Below are 12360 nucleotides of genomic sequence, written 5' to 3'. Positions count from 1 at the left end.
CGATCAGACTGTCAAACCTCAGAGGGAAGGTAGGGGAGGGTGGGGGTAAGGGGGAGAGATCAACCAAAGGACTTATATGCAGGCATATAGGCCTAACCAATGGACACAGACAACAGGGGGGTGAGGGCATGAATGGGGGGGATAGGGGATAATGTGGGGATAAGGACACATATGTAATATCTTAATCAATAAAAAATAAATAAATAAATAAATAAATCTTTGGGATATTGAAAGAGTTTATCTTTTAAAAAAATCATACAGGGACGCATTTGCATGGGTTTACCTTTTTCTTTGACAAAGTCCTTTTGCACCTCTGGGATCAGGAAACTATAAACCAACTCGGCAACAATCTCCTCTGACTGAAGCTGAGTTCGACTAAAAAATAAACAAATTAAACTTTCTTTGTGGCTGTACTTGGATCCTCCTGACTTGTAAAGGAACTCCACCATCGCCTTTCCCTTGGTTAAGTGAAATATGACATTCCTGGTGAGCTTGGTTAACCCCATGGAAAAGTCAGATTGGCCCCGCCCTTCATGTACTTTGCCAGCCAGGAAGGGAATGTTAGAGATACAATTTATACATGGGGCCACACACCTCGGGGTGGACTCCAAGTAATGTTGCATGTACTTACTCACATGTCCTTCATGCTTTGAGGTATTCTAAAGTCAGTAATGTAAAAGTGAACCAGACTGCAGAGACTTCTACTCCCAGTGCTCCCACCATGCACAGGGATAGGCATGTTAGCTTCTAAAGCGTTATGCTAATAAAACAATGGGCACTGAAGCATGAGCTACATATTTGTGTTTCCTTGGTGGTGAACTCTTAAGCTCCTGAAAAGTACATGTAAGTAACAGCAAGTGGGCTATCTATTCTACCATCCATTCTCTTGGTACATACCGGCTTTCCATTTCATAAGCAATGTCATTGATTTCCTTAGCCTTCTTCTCAATTTCCGCCCTGGCTTGTTCTTCTGCAGTATTCTCTTCAGTGTTCAGTATTATGTCTTCCAGATATGAAGATATAGTACTCTGGTGAACTTTAACCACCTGTAAAAACCCCAAATGCCCACAGTTACTGAGAACAGGAATACTAATGTAAACAAGACAAGAAAAATAAACATTGGTAGACTTTTTTTAGCTCATTTACTCAGTTCATTAAGTCCCTTCTTTGATTGTTCCCTTTTTCTACTATCCAGGGGTGGGCAAACTTTTTGACTCGAGGGCCACAATGGGTTCTTAAACTGGACCGGAGGGCCGGAACAAAAGCATGGATGGAGTGTTTGTGTGAACTAATATAAATTCAAAGTAAACATCATTACATAAAAGGGTACAGTCTTTTTTTTTTTTTAGTTTTATTCATTTCAAATGGGCCGTAGTTTGCCCACGGCTGATCTAGACCATTTGTTTCTAACCCACCTTTCTACCCATTCTAGGCAGCCCCCTCCCATCTAACCCATTTTAGAATTGTGGATTTTCCTCGGGGGTGAACACTACACATTGCAGAAAGATCCTGGATCCCAGCTATGTTCTTACCCACAGCATGTCTTGTCACACTACCTAACTGTGGCAGAGACTAAGGTATTTCCCAATGTCCTTTCTCTTCAATAACAGAACCTCTGGATTTTAGCTGAGCCAAAAGGTCCCTAGAACAGACTGCATTTCCTAGCACCCATAGTTCCAGCCAAGGGAATACCTGCATAAGTGATGCAGGCACCTTCCAGAACAGATTGTTAAAAGGAAAGACCTAGCTTTATTTTTTTCCTTTTTCCTTCCTCATTTCATGGGGACATAATGCTGGAGCACCAGAAGTCATCTTAAACTGCCATGAGGGCCAGGCCTTAGGGACAGAAAAGCAGAAAGCTAGAGGGATCCTGGATCTTTGATGAACTTTCTGAACCATCTTATCTGTCTACATTGCTTCTTTTTACAGCTTTCTTCAAACTGTGAAATAGAATACACATGCAGAAAAGTGCAGAGTGCATGAATGTACGATGTCACGAATCAGAGGAAAGCCAGCAGCCACTGCCAGTATCCCAGAAGACTGCCGTGGGTTCTTCCTGACCACAATTCCCTTCCCCTCTCACAATTTTACAGCAAACGTTTTCCTTTTCTTAAAGCTTTACTCCCTAAGTAGGAACCATAGTAATAGTTTAGTTTTGCCTGTTTTACAGGTAGATACACAGGAAGCATCACGTGTAGCATCCTTAGTTTTGTACGCATTCTATCTCAACAGATTTTCAGTTTCTTGGGAGAAGGGTACTTTTTTATTTCATGTCTGGATATTTCTGTGTATCTTGGGACTCAGTAATACCTCAGCACGTTTCTTGACTGGCACTATATCTACCTGTAAAACACCAAATCCATAACTTTGAATCCCTGTATCTTCCCTGCGAGAGACCCCAATGACCAGCTTAATTCAGTGTCAACCAAGCAACCAACCAATCTATAATAATAAAAGGTAATATGCTAATTAAACTGGACATCCTTCTGGACATCCTTCCAGAAGACCTTCAGGACGAAGCAGGGGCTGGGAGAGAAGCCTCGGTCCCGGGTGCCCGCTGGTGGCCGGAGGGAAGCCAGTACTGGCAGCTGGGGGAAGGAAGGCCTACTCTTGCACGAATTTCGTGCATCAGGCCTCAATAAAAGTGTAATATGCTAATTAGACCAAACATCCTTCCAGATGACCTTCCAGACAAAGCTGGGGCTGCAAGGGAAGCCCAGATCCCAGATGCCTGCCGGCAGCCGGGGGAAGGAAGGCCTACTCTTGCATGAATTTTATGCAACAGGCCTCTAGTCAAAATATATTTGCCCAATGTCTACTGTGCACAGTAGACACAGATCTATTCTGGTGGGATGGAAGGCACCATGGGATGTACAACATGCCTGCTCTAGGGAGCCCAGAGTCTTACTGGGAATCAAGTTGAACCTACGGAACAATTAGCTGAGTTTTATAATAGTCCATGGTTGGGAAGTTTACTGTGTTCCACCTGTAGTAACACATATACTTGTGTGTTTCTGTACATCTTTATAAATGTGTAAGGTTCTGGACACATGTGCTTGTATGTGCATGAGTTAATAAGGAAATAGGTGGCTAAATGTGTGTCTGTGTAGGATCTCAATATATAGTTGTTGAATACAATGAAAAATACAAAAAAAAAATGCATTTCATTTCTTCAGTTTCCTTTGGTTTGACTCTGCTCCTTACAAACAGCTTCCAGATATCCCGCTGCCCTCACTTGCCTCCTTAAATATCTCGTCCTCCTCCCGCAGGCGCCTCTGTTCCACCTGTCGCCGACCACTCTCCTCGGCTTCCCGCATCCTCCGCTGTCGTTCAGCCAGCATGGCAAAGGCATGGATTCTCCTCTCTTCCTGGAGTCTCACCAGCTCTTTGGACAGGAAGTCGAACATGTCTGCCAGCACCCTTCCTTCCAGTCCATTCAGATGGTTTTCAACTAGTGACACCTTAAAAATAATGTAATCTTAAGGATACAAATTCCGCTAAAAATGGGGATTTATAAGGAGAAATGCTGGGTTACCCAGAACCATTGACAGTCACTTTATTTTCAGACTGCACTTGGTTTTTATTAGGAATATTATCTCTAGATTGGCCCCATTTGAGGGTTCTGTCACTAGGAAAACTTATGATACAATCTTAGACATGAGAAAGTAGATTGCTCCATCAGTCACTGAAGGCTTATAGTCCTCAAGTTATAAAGAGGATTTAGCAAAGAATTCTGTTAGTGTCTACACAGAATGCATTTTTTTTAAAAATTTCAAGTTTAGCACTAGTCAGTTTGGCTCAGTGGATAGAGTGTTGACCCAGGGACTGAAGAATCGCAGGTTTGATTCCAGTCAAGGGCACATACCTGGGTTGCAGGCTCGAGCCCCGATCCTGGTCAGGGCATGAGGAGGCAATCAATCAATGTGTCTCTCTCACTTCAATGTTTCTCTCTCTGTGTCTCTCCCCCTCTCTTTCACTCTCTCTAAAAATTAATGGAAATATATGCTTGGGTGAAGATTAACAATAACAAAAAAAGAGCTAAATTTCAATTTTAAAAAAAATATTTTTTTATTGATTTCAGAGAGGAAGGGAGAAGGAGAGAGAGACAGAAACATCAATGATGAGAGAGAATCGTTGATCGGCTGCCTCTGGCACACCCCAAACTGAGGATCAAGCCTACAACCCAGGCATGTGCTCTGACCGAGAATCCTGGTTCATAGGTCGATGCTCAACCACTAAGCCATTCCAGCCAGGCTCAATTTTAGCCAAATAAAGTGCTATGTCTTCCAAGACAGAAAGAGAAATGTCAAGGGTTTTTATTAAAGATAGCAATGGAGTTTAATAAAATAGAATCTCCTAGAAATTCACTAATGATACCTTTTTAATTTCTTAATGCCTCATCCTTTAACATAAGTTTGGGGGAATTTTAAGATCTTGAATAACATGAAAGTAGAAAACCATAACTTCAAAGTCATTAACAACTATCTTTGAAATAGAGCAGGAAAAATACATGTCTATATGATCCTTAAGGTAAAATAAAGGCCAGGAGTTCTTGGCCAGGAATAAGCCACAGTGTCTATCTGTCCTGGCCTTGACACATGGAGAACAAAGGCATTCAAAGGACTGTATCCTTTGCCACTCCCACCTGTTGCCTCTTCCATTTTCAAGTATAAGAGGAAGAGCTCTCCGCCCAGGCACATGTTACTTTAATATTGACAGTCGGCCTCTGTGCTCAGTTCCCCTCTGGCTCTATTTGAAGGGAGGAAATCCGCACAGGTCTCCAAGGTGGTGTGGCTACTGGGTGAGACTGTCAATCAAGCGTAGTTGTTAGTCCAACACACTCATCCTCATCCTTACCTACTGCCCAGCCCATACCTACCTTCTAACCACAATGCCCAGCTTTACTTACACAATAGGAGAGGTGGAAAGAAAGGGCAAGAGTCTCACTACTCCTAACATCTGTAAACGGCGGCCATTCAGCCCAGAGATCACAAACAGATTTCCTCCTCATCTCCAGGGATCACAGTTCCCTCACTTGTGTGTGTGTGTGTGTGTGTGTGTGTGTGTGTGTGTGTGTGTTTTGGGGGGTGGGAGGGAGGCAACCTTTAAAATCCTGAGATTTTTAAATCCTGTTCATGTCTAATCTTCTCCCTCAACAAGAAAGGTATGCTCAGGTAGAAATTTTAATTTGAAGATTAAATAAAAAAAAAATTAGCAAGGTGATTCCATTGCAGTCATATCGTGTAATTGGCAGCTGTGCATTTTCTGGACTGTTTTCCACAAAAAATGTAAGAGGAAAACAGGAGAGGGTCAGCACTGCTGTAGGCACCCATGAAATGCCCGCTCCATCTGACCCCTGCACATCACTAGTGTGCTTAGTATAGTGGAAGGTAAGCAGGGTGAGTCCTTGACTGCGTGATAGCTCTTCCCACTACCTCCTCCCTTAGCTCTTAGCTGACATGACATCAGTCAGGACTAGTATGTCCGCTAAATGGGACAGAGTTGAAAAGCCTGGATTGGCTTAGGTGTATGTGCCAAAGTCTTCAATCAGAAACCTCCAGGGGCAAAGAGGGCATTTTCCCACCCAGGTCCTGGGACCTGGCACTTTCGGGGCATTTGCTCTCTATCTGAACAGATAAGTGCAGCCCTGTCTCCGTCATTCCCAGGCCTCTCAGATTCAGAGACTTTCTTCTTCTTCCTCTGGTCCTTCTGTTGAGTCCCACAGCCTGTGGCTTTCTTCCCCTCTCCCCTGCACGAGCTCCCCCAAACGCAGTGGCCATCCAGCCCTGCTGTCATGTGAAAGGAGTAGAGTTGTCCACATTTCCAAGCTGGTTAACGTTTGAGCCCAAGTCCACACGGCACAAGAGTTATGTGTGTGATTAAAGGTGGGTCATAGTGGCTCTGCTGTAAGTTCACTTTCTTACAACACCAAACACTGTGCAAACAGATCGTTTTCCACACCGATTAACAGGTTAGCGGGAGAAGCAGAAAGGTGCATCTACATGGTAGTCAATAGCATTAGAGACGGTGCTTACAGAGAGGAACACAGAAGAGAACAGGGAGACATGTACCCTTGTTGGGTGAGAGCTGCTATTACCAGCTGTTGTCAGGTCAGCAGAACGCAGAGGTCATGATGAATGTCACAGAATAGCATGAGATATTAACATATTTAGCATGCGTTTTAACCAGCATGACTTAGGTACAGCTCCAAAGCTCAAAATAAGTGCTGATATTTACAAATAAATCTCATTTCTCACTTTTTTTCTTATTGCTTTTATTACTATTCATTCTGCTAAGCTCCCACTAACTGAAATATAGTACAGTCATCAAATGTTTAAGAAAAATTGAAAGGGAAAACCTTTTAAAATGTAGGTTTCTTTTTTCTTCTTTTTGCAAATAAGGAATATAAGACCATATTCAATTCCCATTCTAATTATAGACGGTAGCAGCATAGTTTAAAAATGCTGACTGTGACAGAGTGATGGCATTGTGGGGGATGTTTCTTTTTCATCAATTCATTATTGTTATTATAATGTTGCTCACACAATAGTAAAAATCAAGGGAGAAAATGTGACTAGAATGGAACAAGAAAGAAAGGGAAAGAACCTTGTGTTCATGCAAGTTCCTCTGCCGCTGGAGGGCCAGTGTCACTTGCTTCTCGGTTTTCCTCACCAGCCTGTCATCTTCTTGTAGCACGTGGGTGGCGCGCAGCTCCTGGATCAACTCCAGTCGCTTTTCTTTCCCTTCAAACATCTGTATCAAATCAAATCAAAGAGAGACGTGCAAATTAGCATCCCTTATGTCAGGCCCTCGGGCTCCCAAGCAGTGAAGAGAGGGTTCTGCTCCGCCTGTTGGAACTACAGAGCCAGTGTGTCCCACAGAGCGAGGTCAGCCCTCTTACTACACCCCCGGCAGCTCAGGCAGAGAAGAAGGGAGCTTAGCTACCAGTTAGCTGTTTGCACGGTTTCTTAAAATGCCTTTCAAAGGCAAGGGGACCGCTACAGGGTCATATTAAGAAACTTGAACTTCCCCTCATTTCCTGTGCTCCTTCTTCCCTAAGAAAGCTGGGGATGGTATATTTCATGGCTATATTTTCTTTTCCTATAGATCTGCCCCTGGTTTGTAATACACAATGTGCTGTCTGAACTGAGGCAATTCTCCTGGGAAATACCAAAAGGAGAGTAAAGAATAATGCTGAACACAAAATGCTCACCCGGCTTCCCTGGACTTGCTCTTCATAACTGAGTCTTTTAGGAGTTATAACTGTCTGGGGAGAAATAACTTTTAGCTGGGGCTTTATATCAGTCCACTTTTTAAACTGAGTGTTTGCTCTGGCAGTAGAAATAATCTAAGGCTTCACGGGCAGGAAGACCAGAGTTGAATTTGCTGGTAATTAACATACTCTCTCTCAGACTTACATTACTTGCCTATAATATAGGGTAAGTGGTAGGGAAAAAAATTAGAAGATATATGTAGAATAAAAAATGTATAATGTGGGCATTGAGTAGGGGTTCAAACTGTAGTTATTATTTAGTTATTTCATTTATTATTCAGGTATTGCCAGCTAAGTACAGCTCAAATAGTTGCATTATGACTTTGTGGAAAATTAGGGAATCCACTTGTTCGGCGATATTTTAATGATCAAAATTCAGGTAAGAAAATTGCCGGATTTAGCAATTCCAGGAAGACATTACTTTCACACTGTCTTGGCTACAACTGTAGCAAACAGCAGGCAGGTTATTCCTCTCCCTGACACTGTGTCGCCCATCTGGACAATCTATGGCAGTAGAAGGGAATGGGTAGGTAATTCAAGAGTAGAGTTCCAAAGAACATATATGCATAACCCATAGACAACAGTGTGGTGATGGCCAGAGGGAAGGTGGGCAAAGAAGGAGGAGAATGAGGACATCTGTAATAGTGTAAACAATAAAAATAAAGTAAAAAAAACACACACACACACACACAGGGGAAAAAAGAAAGAGTGTAGTTCCATAGGACAGAGGTGAATTCGTCCCAAGGAACGGAGCACATGCACATTCTGTGAATCCATTTTCAGAGGAGAAGCACATGGCCAGCGGTTGGACCCTACACACCACATTCTGAACGACTCTGCCGCGGAGTAACTTTTGAAGGAAGATAACAGCCTTTTCTTTATCTTCTTCTTCCTAAAAGAACAAAGGGAGAACCAAGCAGCTTGAGAACAGCAGTCAGTATCAAATAATTTTTTAAAGAATTAGATCAAGCAAAAGAGACTGTGCCAGAAGGATTTACATAGAAATAAAAAATGGTCTCTACCTTCATTGAATATATAGTATTTTTTAAATGTTACTTACTGTATTATTAAACTTCATTATTATCTTTCATCATAAATATCATTAACAAATCATATAAAAAGTAAAACAAATCACTCACTGTCATACTATACCTATAATTTAAGCAATTTTCATTTTTCTATATTTCTTTCCAGCAAAATCATTCTTGAAGCTGAAAGTATTATTTACAGCATCCTTTTTGCAATAGTTTTTTCATGTTTGATCGTGAGGAGACAAAGGATACAGCTAATCTAGGTCAGAGTCTAGACCAGTGGTTCTCAACCTTCTGGCCCTTTAAATACAGTTCCTCATGTTGTGACCCAACCATAAAATTATTTTCGTTGCTACTTCATAACTGTAATGTTGCTACTGTTATGAATCGTAATGTAAATACCTGATATGCAAGATGGTCTTAGGCGACCCCTGTGAAAGGGTCGTTCGACCGTCAAAGGGGTCGCGACCCACAGGTTGAGAACCTCTGGTCTAGAGGGAGGTACTTCTCACAAAAATTTAGCAAAGCTGGTAAAATCAGAATATAGTAGACAAGATCAGCCATTTATAAAAATCATCTTTAATAACTATGTGTCAAAAGCAGAAAGAGCAGCCCGGCTGGTGCTGCTCAGTGGTTGAACATCTACCCATCAACCTAGAAGTCCCTGGTTCGATTCCCAGTCAGGGCATATGCCTGGGTTGCAGGCTTGATCCCTGGTAGGGGGCGTGCAGGAGGCAGCAGATCGATGTCTCTCTCTTATCGATGTTTCTATCTCTCTATCCCTCTCCTTTCCTCTCTCACTAAAATCAATAAATACATTTATAAAAAAACCCCACCAACAACAGAAAAAGCAGATTGGGCAAATCTAATTAAGGAACCCGTGAATGCAAAAGAAAGCGACAGTAAAATCAATGGCATTAACACGTGATAGATAATGTGTTAACCACCGGCAGTGGTGGCACAAGGTCTAAAATGGGGGTATTGTCCAGACCACGTCCTAGCCAGGCAATGGGAGCATTCCAGTCCCTCCACAGTTGGCCCATTAGAGGTGCTAGGGCAGTGATGGCGAACCTTTTTAGCTCGACGTGTCAGCATTTTGAAAAACCCTAACTTAACTCTGGTGTCGTGTCACATATAGAAATGTTTTTATATTTGCAACCATAGTAAAACAAAGACTTATATTTTTGATATTTATTTTATTTTAAATGCCATTTAACAAAGAAAAATCAACCAAAAAAATGAGTTCGCGTGTCATAGGTTCGCCATCACTGTGCGAGGGAGCTGATCTGTCCACTGCCCTCCCTTTGACAAAGCACAACCTCCTGAATACAATCTGGCTTCTTGTGAGAATTGTCCTCTATGGGGAGATAATGGACTGACCTACCATGAGGAACATCCTGATGCACCAGGCAGTTTTATTTCTCCCCATAAAGTAATACATTTGCATTCTGGCATCTCTAGCAGTTTGTTGTGGGTTTGTTTAGACTGGGTCAGCCTTAGCCAGCTCAGGTACCTTGCGCTCAAACTGAGTTTGGGATCTGTGAAGGTGAGGTATGACCCGTTGAGCCAGTCCTACCTCAGAAGTCAGCCTTCCTCGCGACTTTCTAACATTTCATTCTTCTCTGTCATCAGCCACCTCTCCATTGGGCAGATAATTATAGTAACTGATCATCATTCAATCCTTTTTTGTTTTATTTGACACACATGAGGATTACCTTCTGATGCCTACTTTTCTTGGGAAAACTTTTTATTCTTTGTGTTTTATTTTTTTAAAGGATTAGATTTCATTTCATCTCATTTTACTTGTTTTTGTGATTGTGTGTTCGATGTTTGAATATAAGAATAAAGGCAACATAAATTAACACTGTTAAATTAGGCTTGTTTTTAACTCAAACTATCCTAAGAATAAATGGACAGCAATGCTAAATTTTGAATTTTAAATAGAAAAGTTTCAAACTTACAGTGGAAGTCATTTCCAAGGTTGGAGTTGGAAGCCGAGGTTGAGGTATTGACTTTCTTTGAAGAAAGAGCAGAGGTTTCTTTGGTTCAGGAACCTTATTCTTCTTATCCAACAGTGCCTGAAAAACCAAACTACTGTCATTTCTTACCTTTATGTTTTCTTCCACTACCACATCTAGGCCAAAGATATGAATATCAATCAGAAATAACCTTCTCTATGGCTATGCTAGGACAGTTTGAACAAGTCCAAACCAGGGTGCTTGTATCTCCCAAGGGATGCTGTGATATTCCTAAGGATAAGTTAGCTACTGAATAAACATAGCACATATTCTATGTATATCCATTTAAATCAAATCCATCAATGTATTAAAAATAAGATAATACACCTTGACCAAGATAGTTTTGCCCCAGGTATGCAAGGATACATTATTATTTGTAAAAATAAAACTTAAAAATAACCCACCTGGCATGGCTGGCATGGCTCAGTGGTTGAGCATTGACCTATGAACCAGGCAGTCATGATTCAATTCCCAGTCAGGGAACATGCCAGGGTTGCAGGCTTGAACCCCAGTATGGGGCGTGCAGGAGGCAGTCCATCAATGATTCTCTCGGTCCAGGGTTCGATTCCGGTCAGGGGCATGTACCTGGGTTGCGGGCACATCCCCAGTAGGAGATGTGCAGGAGGCAGCTAATCGATATTTTTCTCTCATCAATATTTCTAACTCTCTATCTCTCTCCCTTCCTCTCTGTAAAAAATCAATAAAATATATATTTTTTTAAAAAGGATTAGATTTCATTTCATCTCATTTTGTTTTTGTGATTGTGTATTCAATGTTTTAAAATAAGAATAAAGGCAACATAAATTAACACTGTTAAATTAGGCTTGTTTTTAACTCAAACTATCCTAAGAATAAATGGACAGCAATGCTAAATTTTGAATTTTAAATAGAAAAGTTTCAAACTTACAGTGGAAGTCATTTCCAAGGTTGGAGTTGGAAGCCGAGGTTGAGGTATTGACTTTCTTTGAAGAAAGAGCAGAGGTTTCTTTGGTTCAGGAACCTTATTCTTCTTATCCAACAGTGCCTGAAAAACCAAACTACTGTCATTTCTTACCTTTATGTTTTCTTCCACTACCACATCTAGGCCAAAGATATGAATATCAATCAGAAATAACCTTCTCTATGGCTATGCTAGGACAGTTTGAACAAGTCCAAACCAGGGTGCTTGTATCTCCCAAGGGATGCTGTGATATTCCTAAGGATAAGTTAGCTACTGAATAAACATAGCACATATTCTATGTATATCCATTTAAATCAAATCCATCAATGTATTAAAAATAAGATAATACACCTTAACCAAGATAGTTTTGTCCCAGGTATGCAAGGATACATTGTTATTTGTAAAAATAAAACTTAAAAATAACCCACCTAGCCTGGCTGGCATGGCTCAGTGGTTGAGCATTGACCTATGAACCAGGCAGTCATGATTCAATTCCCGGTCAGGGCACATGCCAGGGTTGCAGGCTTGATCCCCAGTATGGGGCATGCAGGAGGCAGTCCATCAATGATTCTCTCTCATCATTGATGTTTCTATCCCTCTCCCTTCCTCTCTGAAATCAATAAAAATGTATTTTTTTTAAAAAACCACCCAGAAACTGGAGAAACCAAGATGGCGGCATAGGTAAACACCGGAAATTGCTTCAAAATCACTTCACAACCACTTCAAAAATACAATCAGGTAATTGGGGAGGCTGAGCCACTGGGCCCTATAGGACACCTAGCACACAAAGCCACTCTATCAACACAGGGAAGCAGCCAAAATGCGAAAACAAAGAAACAGGTCACAAATGACAGAAATGGAGGAAAGAAAACTACTGCATATAGAGTTCAAAACCACGTTTCTAAGGTTTTCCAAGAATTTTTTAGAAACCGCCGAAAAATTTAGTGAGACACTCGAGGATATGAAAAAGGACCAACTAGAAATTAAGCATACACTGACTGAAATAAAAAATATTATACAGAGACCCAACAGCAGACCAGAGGATCCCAAGAATCAAGTCAAAGATTTGAAATACGAAGAAGCAAAAAACACCCAACC

The 12360-nt window shown here is 41.4% G+C and overlaps 1 protein-coding gene across 1 annotated transcript in view; it reads right to left on the bottom strand.

Moving 5' to 3' along the window:
• MAATS1 (MYCBP-associated, testis expressed 1) overlaps window positions 1–12360 on the bottom strand; it is a 71512-nt gene that overhangs the window by 13764 nt on the left and 45388 nt on the right. The window contains exons 12-17 of the mRNA XM_005875342.2: window positions 11230–11346; window positions 8094–8165; window positions 6607–6753; window positions 3240–3461; window positions 898–1046; window positions 284–375 (exon numbers count right to left, since the gene is read on the bottom strand). Of these exons, the coding sequence (XP_005875404.1) occupies window positions 284–375; window positions 898–1046; window positions 3240–3461; window positions 6607–6753; window positions 8094–8165; window positions 11230–11346 (799 nt within the window). The remainder of the gene's footprint in view (window positions 1–283; window positions 376–897; window positions 1047–3239; window positions 3462–6606; window positions 6754–8093; window positions 8166–11229; window positions 11347–12360) is intronic.

Source organism: Myotis brandtii, unplaced genomic scaffold (assembly GCF_000412655.1).
Source record: "Myotis brandtii unplaced genomic scaffold, ASM41265v1 scaffold46, whole genome shotgun sequence".
NCBI lineage: Eukaryota > Metazoa > Chordata > Mammalia > Chiroptera > Vespertilionidae > Myotis > Myotis brandtii.
The sequence above is the reverse complement of the archived record's forward strand: the minus strand, read 5'-3'. Positions and strand labels throughout refer to the sequence as shown.